This window comes from Quercus robur, chromosome 12 (assembly GCF_932294415.1).
Source record: "Quercus robur chromosome 12, dhQueRobu3.1, whole genome shotgun sequence".
In the NCBI taxonomy this organism is placed as follows: Eukaryota; Viridiplantae; Streptophyta; class Magnoliopsida; order Fagales; family Fagaceae; genus Quercus; species Quercus robur.
The window spans coordinates 38284817-38302906 of NC_065545.1; the positions used below are offsets into that span (position 1 = coordinate 38284817).

At 36.2% G+C, this 18090-nt stretch overlaps 1 protein-coding gene across 2 annotated transcripts in view; it reads left to right on the forward strand.

The window, feature by feature from the left end:
- Positions 1–18090, forward strand: part of LOC126710620 (AP-2 complex subunit mu) — an 80335-nt gene that overhangs the window by 8779 nt on the left and 53466 nt on the right. Inside the window, exons 11-13 of one of the 2 annotated variants that reach the window (XM_050411181.1) lie at positions 1522–1636; positions 4678–4722; positions 4805–5157. In XM_050411181.1, coding sequence (XP_050267138.1) covers positions 1522–1636; positions 4678–4722; positions 4805–4885 — 241 coding nt within the window. In that variant the 3' untranslated portion in view covers positions 4886–5157. Of the gene's footprint in view, positions 1–1521; positions 1637–4677; positions 4723–4804; positions 5158–18090 lie in introns of those variants that run through there. The other variant, XM_050411182.1, reaches the window with a different exon arrangement.

Genomic DNA, 18090 nt, shown 5'->3' on the forward strand with positions numbered 1-18090 from the left:
TAAGTTTTATTGATATAAAAAATGGAACACCCTAGTACACAGGGAGTGTACAAGGGGTCAACAATTCAAGTACAAAAATTACAAGAATTAAGGAAATCAAGAAAAGAATAGAATGATTGGTTTTGCATAGCAACCGACCAATCCAATAAAGTTCTAAAGAAAAAAACTTAACTTTAGATCTGGTATGAATCTCTCATTATCTTCAAAACACCTATTTCTCTCCCTCCAAAGACACCACATTAGGCAATGGGGAGCAATTAACCATATATGACCATTTTGATGACGACCAAACCTGCCTTGCCAACAAGCTAGAAGCCCCACAACGGATTGCAGCATAACCCAGCTGACTCCAAATAAAACCAAAACCGTAGACCATAGATCCATAGCAACTGGACAATGAAGAAAGAAAAATGGTCAACCGATTCACCTTTACAATTGCACATGTAACATCAATCCAATATCCAAACTTTCCTTTTTTGTAAATTGTCAATCGTCAAGAATTTCCTGAATTGAAAGACTTTTAGCTTTCTAGGGTGTTGTCATTGGCATATACATTTAGAAAATGTGGGTGGCACTCGGTGCATTTTAATGCACTTCTATAAGGTGAAAAGTGGAACAGAAAAGGGGATGGCGAGAGGAAGATGTAGGTTTGTGGACGGTAGCTTTCGCTGACTCTTACTGCACCCAAAAGGAAAAATGGAAAATGGAAAAAAAGGGGAAAAAAAAAAATCCAAAAATCTGTCTGAAACTGGATCTGGGGCAGAGCTTGGTGAGACAGATGAATATCAACTTGCTTCCAAAAAAATTATCGATATCCGTAATTTTTTCTTTTGATAAGTGATATCTGTTAATATATTTAGGACATAATGTATTAATTCCAATTATTATTATATAATGCTCTTGTGAAAACCTCACTAAATGTAGACAGAATATAATATCATAAGAAAAGATAATTGTTGGTTTGAAATCTGTATAAACAACATCAGACATCTCTGTGAAATGCTTGAAAAAAAAAAATCATGTTTCATTATTGTAATTAAAGAAGTCAGCAGGTTTTAACTGTTGGTAAAAGCAAGCTTAAATGCAAAGTGCCAGAAGCTTGGTGCTTTTTGCCTCTAAAGCGAGGTGTATTATATTTTATTTAAAAAAAGAACCAAATGTAAAATGTCATTACAATCTTAATGTTGTTGATTTACACCATGGATTTGTCATGCCAAATTCAATTTTATGGTATGTTTTTATTATTATTATTTAATAATAATAACAAACACTGTCATGTTTGTTAATGTATTCCATGGATGATGCAGCTGTGATCATGAGATAGCGCTCCCCCCACTCCCCATCAAAACACACACACACAGGAAGAAAATTGCAAATAAAAGATATAGATTTTTTTCTAATACATTGCACTATTTTTTATTTTTATAAGTTGAGTTTATTATTTTCATTTATTACTTATGCTCTATATTATGTTTAGTTTGATTTGATGTTGCTCAATTCAATGTTTTTGAAACTTTGTAGGATAAGAAAATTTCCTGGGCAAACTGAGCCAACTATGAGTGCAGAAGTTGAGCTGATATCCACAATGGCAGAAAAGAAGTCTTGGACAAGGCCACCAATTCAGATGGAGTTCCAGGTGCTTAATTAATTACTGTGCCACTTCCACATTCCCATTAAAAATGGACAGGATGCATTTTTTATTGTTTTGTATGCCATAATCTTAACCACTTGCTAAATAAGCATAAGAATGGAGAGAATAGACCTTCTAATTTTTTAACAAGTAAAAATCATTACATCCCAAGGGGTAGTGCAATCTGCTATGAACCACCTCTCATAAACTGGAGGTAAGTAGTTCGAATCTACCTTTCCCCCTCCCCTTGGGGCCAAAAACTTGTTGAAAATAGAAGTAAATGTCATTTTATTTAATAGAGGAGAATGCTTCAATACACAGGGTACAGGGAGTACTCCTAAGAATTACATTCTAAAATTTAAAAGATAAACAAATTCTACAAAAGAAGTGGAATGAACACTGCCTAAGGCAGGCATCCAATCATATGAAGTTGTTAGGAATCAAGATTTGATCAAGATCAATGTAAGTTAACCCTTCAGAAGCTTGAACATTCCTCTCTCTCCTAATTATCGTCGTAAGACAATGTAAGACTCTTGAGATTTGACTAGCAACAGCATACTCTTTATAGTTGTAAAAGAATAGAATGTTTCTTAAGCCTGTACGAATGAGGTATGAGTCATTAATCAATTGGTTTGTAACTGCCAAAATAACTTTAAATTGTTTTGAGTTCCTTTAGCTACCTTGTTTAAATCCAGCAGTGATACATTGAACTTATGTGAGTCCTTTTCCCACTACATATTCTCCTGAAAATTTTAATAAGGATAATCATAAAAAAATACAATAATGAGGATACATAAAAAATATTAAAAAAAAATGAGGATACATTTATTTATTTATTTTTAAATAAATAAATAAAAACTGAGAAGTTATAATGCGTTAAAAAAACACAGCTGCACCAAGGGGGCACCACTCAAGTAGATAAGGAGTATACCAGAAACCTTGACGGAAGAAAATAAAAAAGTTAAATGAATCTAATCCATCTATTTGAAAAAGGGGGGGGGGGGGGGGGTGTCATTGACTGTTTTTTTGGATGAATAAGATAATATTATTGAGCCAAAACGAACTATACATGCAAGCTCAAGACATATCATCAGCAGCATGTCTGCATACCAGACCAGCCTACAGAATAAGCAGCCTAGCCTACAGAATAAGCAGCCTAGGATCCAATACATACAACCAAGCCTGAGTTTCAATCAGGAACCAAGCCAACCACCTAAACACCTAATTAACTACTCACAAGGTTTGGTCAAAACAAGCTAAGCTGCCCCAGAACTCAGCTAAACATGGAATCTTAGCAATTCACATAGCCCATCACTAGTAGAGCGCTTGGTTGGGACATGAGCACACACTCTTCACCTAACATAATTCAAAATTGGCTTTAACCACTTTGCCACAAACTGACCAATATGCACACTGCTGTTTCTCTGTCTCCAAATGTGATACACAGTGGCAGCAAGGGCTATCCTTTCCACTTTAACAAACAAGCTTTTTTCCAGTCAGAAGCACTCTCCCCCATTTGACAACCTCATCAGTCATCCCCACTCACATGCTATATGCTGCCTCAGCCACAGCCACCAGTCCTGCTTCCATACCCTCTGAGAGAATGAGTTTATGAGCAATCAAAAAACAAGTGATCCCTAGCCACCAAAAAAAAAGTGATCCTTGCATTCCATTTTTTGCTTCTGCAGAAACCATAAAGCACATCATCTGGCCAACCCCAAACAGCCAATATATCGCAAGTAGTAAGCCTATCCTTTATGGCTAACCATAATATGAAAGCAATGAAAGCATGCTTTGGCACAATAGCATTATCCCACGCTATATTCCACCACCCAACTTCAGCTTTCCTAATTCGAACTGCCTCCCAAGCAGATTTCCTAGAGAAAATCCCAGTTTTTGTGAGGAACCATTTGCAGATTGTAAATTAATTTTGTAATTTTAATTCTCCGTATATCATTTATTGTCCTTGAGCTGCTTGAACTTACCTCTGTTTTCCTTGCTTTCTGTGAACAAGATTTGGTTGCTTTTGAATTGCGACATGCCTTTTCCTTCTTTTAGTTGAAGTAAAAATGGGAAGGAAAATGGTGAGGTGGAAGATTTTCCATGCAAACCTCCATTTTTCTGCCATCAAAATTTGGTGGAAAAGGGTAAAGAAAATGAGGATGTTATATATATATATATATATATATATTGTACTTTATGCAGATTAGAATTTCTTTCCTTACAACCAACAAAAGAAAATTTTATTCATTTTCCATCCTTCCACTTCTCTATCCTTTTTGCCAAACACAAATGAGAGAAAAAAACAAAACAAAACCTTTTCTGTCCTCTGTATATTTTTCATCTCCACTTTTTCATCTTCTCAATCAAACATAACGAAGTTGGATAAAAGAAGAAATGTAAAATTTTTTTGGGTAATTTTGGAATTAATGTTCTATGCCATTCTCAAAATCCTGTCCGCGTACTATGAGATAATGAATTTACGTGTTTGTAGACCTTTGCAGATTGAGATTAATGATACAGTATTGGATTTCTAGTGAAGTGGAATCTTCTTAATTTTCTACAATATTAATTATTGGTCCCATGATGTGGCCAAAAAATAATGGCACAAGGAGAGAATGACTGAATGAGGGAGCTCACAAGAAATGTAACAAACTTAAAGACCTTCAGCTTTATAGCATTCTGTATGGCCATTGGATTATAGGATTTTGGAAAGTGGTTCCTCATTGCCTAATGTGGTGCATATAGAGAAACAGAATGCTTGAAATTTTGAGGGATGTGAATGGATCATTCCCAATCTGAAACGGTTATCTTTAGGTTTATTTTCTTTAGTTCTCTTTTAGAGAGCTAATTGATCATTGTAATTTGAGGTTGATTGTGATGGTCTTAGATACTTCCTGTGTACTTGGACTTTTTTTTTTTTTTTTTTTTTTTCTTTACCCTATTTCTTTTTTATTAAAAAAAATCATCATCTCCATATACATGTAGACATGTCATTGCACTCTAAACAATGTTGGATAACTGACCTTTTGAAACATCTTTTGCAGGTTCCCATGTTCACAGCTTCTGGTTTGCGTGTCCGTTTTCTCAAGGTAATTTTTCTAGATTATTAGTATGCCATACACTAGTAATAAAATGCATCATTTTCCTCATTGGGTTACAAATTTTCTGCAGGTCTGGGAGAAGAGTGGCTACAATACTGTTGAGTGGGTCCGTTATATTACCAAAGCTGGCTCTTATGAGATTAGGTGCTAGAGACTGGAAATGTTTCTGAGACTTTAGATGCCTTAAAATGGGTGGCGATTGAAATATTTGAACGTCTATTTTTTTTAAGGATTTGAATGGTGGCTCTTACCTATAATTTTTCCTTTCATTCATCCTATCATTTTTTCCTGTAACATATACTATATAGTAAAAAAAGGGGGGCTTTTCTAGTTGTGTGTATTAAATGGTACTGACACAATATGATTTTGTATTAGATAAATTTGTTTTGATTAATGGATTATGGTAATTAGTTGTGGATGCAATATTTATATTGTCAACAGTTTGGAGAGCTGAAATTCTGATACTTGTGCAGTTAAAGATTTAAAAGGGATACTGGAAGAGAACTTATGATATAATAGTCTCGATATTCTTGATGAAGGCCTTCGCTTGCAAGTTGTGGAGAATGTTGAATAAGTTGAGTTTATTTGATCAATGGACCTAAAGCCGTTGGGCGTCCTTTTTGAGTTGCAATTTTCTTGGGACTTAATAACATGGTTATTTGTATCGCGAGATCTTAAGAGCCCATATTCCAAAATCGATCTGGATTGCCTCAAGATCTTTCATATAGTGGGATTGAAGCATAGTAACATCTTGAATCCTAGAATTGTATATGATTGTGATTATGTGTCGTCTGTGGATGATTCTACCACGTGATTCATATTTGGTCAGTTTCTATTCCTTGGGTTTATGAAATAAACAGGAAAAGCCCTTTGATACTTCTTATAGCAAAGGATGTTCAAATAATCCAATGCTATGTATAGTTTGGATTTGCTCCCTTCTGTCAATGAATGGTTAGCTTTCGGCAATGCATTGTGCAATGACACCCATGTTTGTATTTGTTTGGATTTTACACCTTTTATCTTGATTTTGCACCCTTCTATATTTTCACTCATAGAAACACCTTTTGGATCCTTCTATATTTTCACTCACATAGAAAAACCGTTAGGGTCCATTTGGTTGGAGAAGGGGAAAAGTGGAAGGATAAAAAATTGGGAGGGGATAGAAAAATGGGAGGATATAAGAGATTTAGTTTTTTCTTATTTTTGTTTGGTTGGGAGGATGGAAAAGTGGAGAGAATGAAAATTTATTTATTTGGTTGAGAAGAAAAATGAGAGGATAGAAAAGTGAAGTTGGTATAAATTTACAATTATGTCCTTATTAAATAAAACAAAAAAGCAACACATTTTTTTAGCAAAAATATTGTTTATGTGCAAACAAAAATATAACACAAATTTTTAGTAAAAATAATTGTGTGTGCAAGTGGACAAAAAAGAAAAAAGAAAAAGAAAAAGAAGAGAGCAACTAGACGAAACAAAACAAAAATAAAAAAGCAAGAACAATGTGATGTGCAGTGTGTACATGGGCATTTTGGTCAACTCATAAGTATAGTTTTCTCTCTATTTTAGGGAGAAATTTTTTTAATGAGCTTAGGGAGAAAACACCCTGAACCCCACCACACATTTTTTGTCTCCTCTTCTCGACCAAACACCCTCTAAAAAGTTTTTCCTCCTCATTCTTTTTTTGTTTTTTGTTTTTTTTTTTTCATCCTCCCTAAAATTCACTTTACCAGACACATCCTTAGAGAATCTACTAGTGCATTCTTATAGTAAGAAGTTTATTGTTCATGCAAAAGGTATAGATGTTGTTGCTAGGGTTAGTGAAGATTGATTAATTAAAGGATTAGTGACAAGGTTTTATAAGGTTCAGGGCATGCGTAATGTCCATCCTTGAATAAGGATTGAAACCTTTGGTTTCTGGATATTTAGAAGAATGGTAACCTTGAGTTTTGTTATTGTTGGGGAATTGAACAATCTAATTTTGTGTTTCTCAAAAAAAAAAAAAAAAAAAAAAATCTAGTTTTGTAACAATTTTGGGTTATATGCTGACTAAACCAGCTTTGCTCTGTCCTATTAGGGCAAAATAACCTATAAAGAACTTGCTAAATTTAAGGAATTTGGTTAGTCAACCTAAGATGAGCCAAATTGCTTTTTCAAGTTGGAGGCAATTAGGCCAAAAATTTGAGCAAATTAACAAATTAGCCCGGTGTTGTTTTTTTTTGTGTTTGTGGTCAACATATGGGCTTGCTCATGGGCTCATAAAAATCTAGGCCAAATTTACCATATAACACTCATTTTCAAATATATTCGTTAGTTAGCATCGTTTTCAAACTTATTAGCAAACTAATATTTCGAGTTTCTTAGACTCGAGTTCACTGTCGCAACTCGAGTCTTGAAAACTTGAGTTCCATGTGCTAGCAAGTGAAACTCGAGTATTAAAGACTCGAGTTTCTCAAAACAAAACCAAAAGAACAAAATTCACAAACACCTTCAGCTCCTCATGCTCATAGCTTTAAGTCTATCTCTCACCTTCAATTTCTCACAGGTTTGTATAGCATCCTTCTAGGTCTCACCTTCAAATCCTTCACAGATCTTCACCAGCAAGACCAAACCCAAACCCAACAAACGCGTCGATTAGAACCTGCAAAACCAAACACAACAAACACACCAATTGGAACTTGGAAAACCAAACCCAATAAACGCACCACCACCTCATCCTAAACCGGATCGCAGCCCGGGTTTAGTTCAAGCTGCTTCCTAAAGCCTAGGTTTGTTGCTTCGTGTTACTATTTTGATCTCATTAGGTTTGTTGCTTCTTGATTCTATTTTGCACCCTTTATGCTTGAGCTTATTTTGATTGTACATGCTCTATCTTTGGGGCTACCACTCACATAGGAAACCTTTAGAGAATTTATTGAATTCTTATAGTCAGAAGTTTTAGCTCATGCAAAAGGTATGGATGTGGTTGGTGAGGTAAGTGAAGCTTGATTAATGTATGCATTAGTGACAAGGTTTTATAATGGGTTTAGTTATTACAACAATCTAGTTTTGTATTGGTTTTGGGTTATATGTGGACTAAAAACCTGCTAAATTTAACTGATTTGACCAATCAACATTAGATGATGTCAAATTGTTTTTTCTATGGTGGAGGCAATTAGGCCAAAATTTTGGCCAAATACAACAAATAGACCCACTCTTTACTCTTTATACCACCATCCTCCAAATTTTCCATTAATTTTACATGGGCTTGGGCAGTTCCAAAAATTGAAATAAAGTACAATAAAAGTAGTAGGCCCAAGAGAATTGGGCTTGCTTTGTGTGGGACTCTAGAAAATATAGGTATCAACAAGTGATAGGTGTTTTCAAGCCTTCGATCTTCTAAACAAGTGTCTTCAATGTGATGGACAAGTGTCTTCAAATCTTCTATGTAATGGACATTAAATATGGTATATTCTGCTAAGACACATACGACGTTTTTTTTGGTAAACCACATACGACGTTATTAGTTTACCATACTAACATATGGCATATAATTTCCAACTTTGTGTCATCATTTTTAAAATGACAAGCGGCTTTATGTCAAATATATGTTTTAATTAATATAATTATATTTATAGTACAAATACTTGGTATAATGATAAAAAATAATCATTATAAAGTGGATAACAGAGGTTAAAAATTCAAATCTACCATGCGCACACACAAACACACACACACACACACACACACACACACATATATATATATGCGGCCAAAATGGGCATTTGCCCCTTTCGCCAAAACTTTCTAGCAAAATGACTCTATTTTAAACTCGATTTTTAGAAAATTGAGTTATGTGAAATCAAACTTAGAAAAAAAGAAAAAAAGAAAAAAACATGGAACTCAAGTTCCATGTAAAATTTCTCACATTACTTGATTTTCATCAAATAGAGTTTTTCATTGAAACTTGATTTTCTAAAAATTGAGTTTTAAAATAGGGGCATTTTACTAGATAATTTCAGAATAGGGACATTTTGCTACATCTTTTGGGCAAAAGGGGCAAATGGCCATTTTAGCCTATCTATAAATGTGTGTATATATATATATATATATATATATATATATATATATATATATATATATATATATATGCTATTATTCATTCCACAATTACGCACCAACCTAATGATCATATCAATCAGCCCAAATGGGGAGTGGCTTAAATTACCTTTGATAGGGAGTGGTTTAAATTACATACTTTTATATGTTAATTGTAATATTCAAGAAGGACATTATTTGCTTTTTTTAGCAATTATAATAGAAACAAAATCTTAAAAAATTTCGTAGTTACCATACTTAATGTTTTTTGGGTAAGTGTACCATGTGCATCCTTTTATGTCATTACTTTGAGGTTAGATGGTGAGCTTCGAATAAAAAGTAGGGGTTTAGGTGAAAGTAAAAAAATAGTAGGTCATAATTTGTCATATAAAATAGTTATGGTGAAAGGTCTAGTTTTAGAATTACTCGAAAAGAAAATCAATAATTTAATTGTTGAAAGCTCTTTTGACCCATTTAATTCGTGAGTTTGAAAGTTATGTGTTCAAGTAATGACAAGTATCGAGCTGCATTACATAACCTTTTTCACAAATTTTTATATTTCTCTTGTGATATTAAAAATTTTTAAAAATAATTTATTAACAAACACTATGAGAGCATTAATTAAATTGACTATTTTCTAACTTAAAAAGTGTGTCCTTAAGGAAAATATTTTTTTTCCTGAGATATAATTTTATTATAGTCTAATTTAAGTAAATGCGTGTGAAACTCTCTTTTAGAGACTTGAACTCGGCATTTACTCCCACGTTCTATAAGTACTTGTATTTACTGAGTGATTATCATGTCAAGGGTGCGGGTGAGCAGATAATTATTAATAAACCATTTAAAAATAATTTTAATACCATTTTTATAAAAATATAAAAAAATCATCATTTTTTTTCCTTATAAAAAGTTTCTACAAATGTATCTTAAGCTAATCCCAAAAAATATAGAATAATACTTTTGTATTCCTGGATCACAGAGAATGGTACTCTCTCTTTTCATATTTATATTAAGGATTATTCGCTAAATTCATGGTAAAATCTATCATAAATATGAGAAGAAGGAGTAGCATTTATCCATACTCTGATTGTAAATAAGAGTTTCCCAAAAATATAACTTATTTGAAAGGAACCCCACCAACAACAAAGAACCGAGCCCATCCCAAATTCTTTCTTTAAATATCCTTATATCTCGTCTGCGCTCTACAATCACCGTACCATATAAAAATCCCCCTCTGACAAAGATAACATCCCCCACACTCCTCACGCGGCCACACCACACCGCGTGTGAAAAGAATACCACGTGCTCACCCACCCAAGATGGAAAAAAAAAAAAAAACACCATCGTCAAACCCTATCTCTTTGTGTTTCACGTTTCTCTGTCTCATGCTAGCTCCAAATCACTCTCTCTCTAAAAATTCTCAGACCCTAACCCTAGAATTTCTCTCATGACTATCGAACCCTTCGAGAGTCTCACTCTCCGTTCTTCCATGGTTTCTTCGGTCTCATCCAAACCCTAGAAATCCACGCTTGCTTTCTCTTTCTCTCTCTTCCAAAATTTTTTTTTTGAATTTTTTTTCCGAAAAAAAAAAAATTTAGAAGGTGGTGCTATGGAGGGCTCTGTGGAGGACATCGGAGCGCCGGAGTCATGGGAGATCGTCGATTTGGACGAGTCCATGAGCCGCCTCTTGCTCAAGAAAGACTCCTCCAAACTGCCGCCTCAAGAGCTTTGCGATGGCTCAGCTTCAGCTTCAGCTTCTTGCAATTCCTCTTTGTTGTCGTCGTCCAATTCGTCGGCTTCAAATTCGGTCGGCGGTGGGTTTCCTTTTATCGTATTGGACCCTCTCCATTTCAAAGGGAAATGGAGAGGATCCGGATCCACAGATCTGGGTTCATTTCAAGATCCGGATCAATGTATGTATAATAATAATAAGAGAATGCATTCGGTCCGAAATGAATCAATTTATTTTAAACTCATCATCATCTTTAATTTGTTTAATGTGTTTCATATTTTTCAACATTTTATCCAAAAAAATGAATATAATGGTATTAGATATAATATCACATCTAAAAATTAAAAGTCGTTGCAATAGTAACTTAAAAATAGTAAATTATTACATTAATAATAATTAGTTGTAATAATTTATAATTTTCAGTTGCAATAGTGATTTTAATACTAAATTGAATTTAGAAATTTTTTTTTGCAATAACTTAAATTGAAGAAATCAATTTTTTTTTTTTAATAACTTAAATTGAAGAAACCATTGTAATAACTTGATACCAATTATATATTTTGCGATATATTATAATAAAAATTTCAAAGAGATGGATTATTGCAACAAATTTAACATTGCAATAACTAAAATATCAATTATTTTACAATTGATTGTGTGGGGCCAGAGAACTCGTGGCCCAGGCCCACTCTAAATTAGGGCCTAGGGCCCAAGCCGAGGAGAGCCATTACCGAGGACGACCTCTTGCTTGGCACCTCACGAAATGCCTGAAGAAAGGGGCAAACTGAGTGTAGGGGCAGGGCAGGGGAAAAGCTGCCAACATCATAATACAAAACCCTGTATCTGACAAGTCCATACTCTAAACCATACCCCTTAACTTTCCCAACGACCCCAAACCATTCTAGGCATGGGTTGACAGGACAGGTCTGCACCCCAGAAAAGTGAAACTTACACGTGGACTCTAAAGGGGGAAACAAACACTAGTATAAAAGGAAAAACCCCCCAGAAGAATGGAGGACTCCCTCCCCTGGAAAAAGGGAGAACGGGAAGGATATAAGACTCCTTGGACAGTGTCCAAGGACTTAAGTCATACAACCTGTACTAATGGAGGGCTTAGCTAGTCAAGCCAAGCCCGCCCATATAAGAACTTCCATAGACGCCACGATTAAACCGTCGACCTGTGCCCAAGGTCATGCCTTTCAAGCCCACTCTCTACAAATCATATTGCTGGGGCCCTTTGCATACGAGCCTAGCGTCATTCTTGGGCCGTTAAATAAGTCGTGTCCCTACAATTGGCGCTGTCTGTGGGAAGGCTTGCGCGTTGGCTCAGGCGGCGGCGGAGTTGAGCCTTTGTCAAGTAAGGGTCTGCGAGGGTGCCTTCATTTTCAGCGACACGTTGTTGTTATTCTAACATAAGTTCCCACTAGAAGCTAAGCCTGGCGATGCCAAGGGCACAGGCAATTCTAGGGGCTTCCAACATCAAGTTGACCCCTCCCCACCTGGGTCAAGGGGCTAACCTTTGGAAATTAAATCAATAAATAAGTAAAAACTACAAGTTTTGGACAGAACCAAGGCCTTGTATGGTCCTCGGACTCAAGCCTCTGGGGAAACCAACTACTTAGAAGAAAAACTACAAGTTTTGGACAGAACCAAGGCCTTGTATGGTCCTCGGACCCAAGCTTCTGGGGAAACCAACTACTTAGAAGAAAAACTACAAGTTTTGGACAGAACCAAGACCTTGTATGGTCCTCGGACTCAAGCCTCTGGGGAAACCAACTACTTAGAAGAGAACTACAAGTTTTGGACAGAACCAAGGCCTTGTATGGTTCTCGGACTCAAGCATCTGGGGAAACCAACTACTTAGAAGACAAACTACAAGTTTTGGACAGAACCAAGGCCTTGTATGGTCCTCGGACTCAAGCCTCTAGGGAAACCAACTACTTAGAAGAAAAACTACAAGTTTTGGACAGAACCAAGACCTTGTATGGTCCTCGGACTCAAGCCTCTGGGGAAACCAACTACTTAGAAGAGAACTACAAGTTTTGGACAGAACCAAGGCCTTGTATGGTTCTCGGACTCAAGCCTCTGGGGAAACCAACTACTTAGAAGACAAACTACAAGTTTTGGACAGAACCAAGGCCTTGTATGGTCCTCGGACTCAAGCCTCTGGGGAAACCAACTACTTAGAAGAGAACTACAAGTTTTGGACAGAACCAAGGCCTTGTATGGTCTTCGGACTCAAGCTTCTGGGGAAACCAACTACTTAGAATAAAAACTACAAGTTTTGAACAGAACCAAGGCCTTGTATGGTCCTCGGACTTAAGCCTCTGGGGAAACCAACTACTTAGAAGAAAAACTACAAGTTTTGGACAGAATTAAGGCCTTGTATGGTCCTCGGACTCAAGCCTCTGGGGAAACCAACTACTTAGAAGAGAACTACAAGTTTTGGACAGAACCAAGGCCTTGTATGGTCCTCGGACTCAAGCCTCTGGGGAAACCAACTACTTAGAGGAAAAACTACAAGTTTTGGACAGAACCAAGGCCTTGTATGGTCCTCGGACTCAAGCCTCTGGGGAAACCAACTACTTAGAAGAAAACTACAAGTTTTGGACAGAACCAACTCTGGGGAAACCAACTATTTAGAAGAGAAAATACGGGGTTTGGACACAACCTGGACGTTAGATGGCCTTTAGAATCTATCCCGAGAAAGAATTCCCCATTTGATAGTTGGGCTAATCCCAGGAATGCATGGATTCCCCAGCCTACCCTCGGATTCTCAGTACCAATGGAATTGGTGCAACTGCAATATAGGGCCATACGTTGTCAAAACACAGTTAAAGTCCCTCGCTGCTCGGCTACCCTCTCGGATAAAATATTTAGTATTTATCTTTCTCGGACGGTCGCCGCGCATGCGTTACAGGGCACTAAGCCGTTATCTCAATTGGTAAGGTTCTGTTTCAAGGTTTCCTGCTTTAAGCATCACTAAAGGAAGGTACATACATAGCGCACCCGTTTACAAAGTAGTTGCTGCCGAAAGGAAAAGTATTTACAAAGAAATAAATTCATTTTTTATTAAGACAAAGAAATAGTACAGCGTACAATGAAAAGCTGGAATAAGCTTATACTAAAGCTAACTACATAAGCGAAAAGAAAGATACAAGAGAATAAAGAGAAAGCTGAGGAAGAAGTACAGAGGAGAGGTTGGTTGCTGTTTCGAGACGTTGTTCAAGGAAAACCATTCCTCAACACTTTTACATGCCTATAACTCAGGCAGCCAAAGAGCCTAACTCGGGGCTTGCACCGTTGAAGAAAAGGCACAGAGAGCCCGACTTCGGGCTAGCGCAGCTGAAAAAAAGGTGCAGGGAACCCAACTTGAGACCAGCATCGTTGAAGAAAAGGTGCAGGCAGCCGGAAGTTGATGGGCCTCCACGTAACCACGCCTGCGATATAGCAGACGGCGCTGATGGCGGAAAACTTTACTGCTGATGCACCAAGAATTTGGTGCGACCAGTACCTACTTCGGATTTTGACTAAAAGAAGGAGAAATACCATTTCCCCCTTTGTCAAGACGGAAGATTTTCTTGAATCTGTGCCTCCTTTGCCCAGACCATGCTACCTTGAGTCTCGGAAGGACCCGGCGCCTCTGTGGCGGATGGGGTTCCTTTACCCCTATCCGTGTCTCAAACATATTGCACAAAGGACGGATAGCACTGAATACGAAACTGTGATTATGGCTGAAGGATTGTGATTTAGAAGAGAATCGGAAGGTTTGTATGTAAGGAAAACAACCTCCTATCCTACTTATATAAAAGATAAGGTGGTGGCATTCAATTCGTGTAACTTTCCAAGGAATGTTACGGACAAGGCAGAGTTGGCTCAATTTCCAACGCCATTCACGACCGTAGGATCTGAAGATCCTCGTGAAGACGCGCCTCAAGTATCGAAGTGTCAAAGGACTTCACGTGATTGGGTAAAGGAACGCCTCTCAATTTGGCACGTCCTCCATGTAAATGGAAAAACACAAATATTATTAGGGTACGGAATCTGAACAAGTTATGATATAAGCCCAACATTACCAAAACCCTCCTCCCCAACTAAAAGTCGGGCAGCAGGATTTTGAGGGGCTATTGTGGGGCCAGAGAACTCGTGACCCAGACCCACTCTACATTAGGGCCTAGGGCCCAAGCCGAGGAGAGCCATTACCGAGGACGACCTCTTGCTCGGCACCTCACGAAATGCCTGAAGAAAGGGGCAAACTGAGTGTAGGGGCAGGGCAGGGGAAAAGCTGCCAACATCATAATACAAAACCCTGTATCTGACAAGTCCATACTCTAAACCATACCCCTTAACTTTCCCAACGACTCCAAACCACTCTAGGCATGGGTTGACAGGATAGGTCTGCACCCCAGAAAAGTGAAACTTACACGTGGACTCTAAAGGGGGAAACAAACACTAGTATAAAAGGAAAAACCCCCCAGAAGAATGGAGGACTCCCTCCCCTGGAAAAAGGGAGAACGGGAAGGATATAAGGCTCCTCAGACAGCGTCCAAGGACTTAAGTCATACAACCCGTACTAATGGAGGGCTTAGCTAGTCAAGCCAAGCCCGCCCATATAAGAACTTCCATAGACTCCACGATTAAACCGTCCACCTGTGCCCAAGGTCATGCCTTTCAAGCCCACTCTCTACAAATCATATTGCTGGGGCCCTTTGCATACGAGCCCAACGTCATTCTTGGGCCGTTAAATAAGTCGTGTCCCTACAGATTGCAATGACAAACATGAAGCTACAATGAATATATTATTACAATGATCTAATTCCAATTATTTTACAATATATTGTAAAAAAAAGAAGAAAAAAATTAACTATTACAATAAATATACCGTTGCAATAATTTGAACCCAAATTATTTTTTTCAATTCTTTACAATCTATTGTAATAAAATTCATGAAATAATAGCCTATTACTAATAAATTTTTTATTGCAATAGCAAATATATTATTACATTAAAATTTTCATTAAAATATTTAAGGTTTATTGCAATAAAATTTTTTTGTAGCACAAACTTATTACCTCAAATTTTATTACAACACTTCGCATAAACTATTGTAATGACTTCGATGTTATTGCAACGATTTTTTTTTTTGTTGTAATAAACTTTTTTTGTTGTAGTGTTGTTTGAATTAATGTGGAGAGTGGTAGAGCCATGGAGATTAGATTGGTGGTGGGTTTTCTTCCTGGGCTCTCGAATTTCGGACACCCATTTGCCCCATGTTCTCATTCGGACTCCAATTCGCACCATTGACATCGGCAACCTCAACTCCTCTAGCGATGACGCAATGAACTAGAACATCATTGAAGAAACCAACTGCATCCTTGTCGAGATCCAGTTTGACTCCGACCCATCAAACCTAGTCAACGAACAAGATCTCTGTCTCTGTCTCTAAAAGAAGAAGAAGAAGAAGAAGAAGAAGAAGAAGAAGAAGTAATGGTTCTATCAAGGAGGCGATTGAAACTGTACTCTTCTTCTTCTACAACTTCATAACCCAAGCTCTTTTAAAACCCCATAACTTCTCTTTGAAAAAATTCAAACCCTAACTTTTTGATTCGTGTTATGTTATGTTTTGGTGGTAGAAGTTGTTTTTTAACGGAAAAGCCAATAGGTGGGTAACAGAGCCCTAACAGAAGTAACCTCAGGTGGGCAGAGTGTAAAGTTTTAAACCATGGGTAGGCAAAGTGAAAACGGGTCATACTCCAGATGAGTTTACTGTAATTATCCCTAAATTTAATTGTGTTGTATATTCTGTTTTGGGTACATCCACTTTTAAATTCTTCTTTCAATCTCTTTTTATCTTTTATCTTGTGGTTGGCTGAGAAAATTCCTTTGATTTAATTCATATCAACAGGCAGATGGCTACCAGAAAACTGGTTGTTTCAATGTAGATTGTTCGGCTTTTGTACAAGTGGATGAACACAATTTCCTTGGTATGGCTATTAATCCAATTTCGGTCTATAAGGTAACCAATATGTTTCAGAGTTTACGATTGTTCAGGTAATACATCATTATTTTTTTTTATTTTTTTATTTTTAAATTAGTAACAAATTTAATTGCTCCTGTTGCTACCAATATCTAGAAAAGTTACCAATATCTAAAAAAGAAAAGTATATAATATCAAGAGCTTATAAACATATGATTAAATTTATACCTAATCCATGTAGGACACTAAGATTATAATAGATCTATTATTATTATTTATTAAGAGCTAAGAGTATGATAGTATGGTACTTCTGAAATATTATAAAATATTTCATATCAATTACTCAATGTTAATTAAGTCTACAATAATGAAGTTCTATATATATATATAATTCAATAATGCATTCAAAATAGAGATATTGCGAAAGGTGGTAATCAAATATGCATTTGTGTGGGGGATCTAGCTGGGCCGGTATTTGCAAGTGAAAATTATTTTAAATTTGAATATTAGGGATAGAAAAATGGTATTGAGCTATAGTTTGATTGTTATTGAGAAAATTCAATGATTTTGGTCAGCAATGCACAATACCAAGAAAATTTTCAATTATTTTATTAGTTAGATAGTCCATAGTTTTCCAATTTTTGATTTTCTGTACCAAGTGGAAACCTCAAAAATTATGTTTATTTAACAAAAATGATATCTTTGTTTCGGCAGGAGCAATCAATTGGTAATTGGTTCTCATCAAAAAAAAAAAAAAAAAAAAAAAAATGGTAATTGGTGGTTATTGCTTCTTAATCATACGAAAGTGGGATATTGGCCAAAGGAGATATTCACTCATTTAGCTACTGGTGCATCTTTAGTTCGATATGGTACGTGGAGCCGTATATTCTCCTCCTATCATTAGGAGTCCGGTACCAATGGGGTATGGTGTTATGCCTGATGGTTCCTTCAACCAAGCATGTGTTTTTGAACATATTCAAATTGTGAATGCAGATTACCAAATGGTTGATATTGATCCCTCAAAAGTGCATGACTTTTATCATGATGAAAAGCAATGTTACAAATTGAGGTATTTTGGTGATCTAGGCCCAGAGACGCTGGGCAAGCCTTCGTCATAGGAGGACCTGGTGGACATGCATGTCATGATTCAATTTAGATTGAGTTCAATAGTTAAATAAAGATTTTATTCCCTCAAATTTCAATTTAATTTGATGATATCAATCATTTGCTTTTCACCATTTTGTCTTTTAAAAAAAAAAAAAAAATCTTATTTTTAGAATTAATTTCTTTTGTTCATTATGCATTATCCAAACTAGTGTATAACCCGTGCATATGTACAATACAAATAAAAAAAATTACAATTACGCACATATGTGAATTCAAGTTATAATCTCTCTCTCTCTCTCCCTCTTTTATTTTTTTATTTTAATTTCTTTTGGACGTAAACATGAGTTTACTCTTTCTTTTTTTCTTTATTGAGTTTTTGATAATTTATTTATATTAGACAATTCGTCTTTTTCCCCTTATTAACTCACCTAGAACAAAAATTAAAAAAACTTAAATAGGACATATG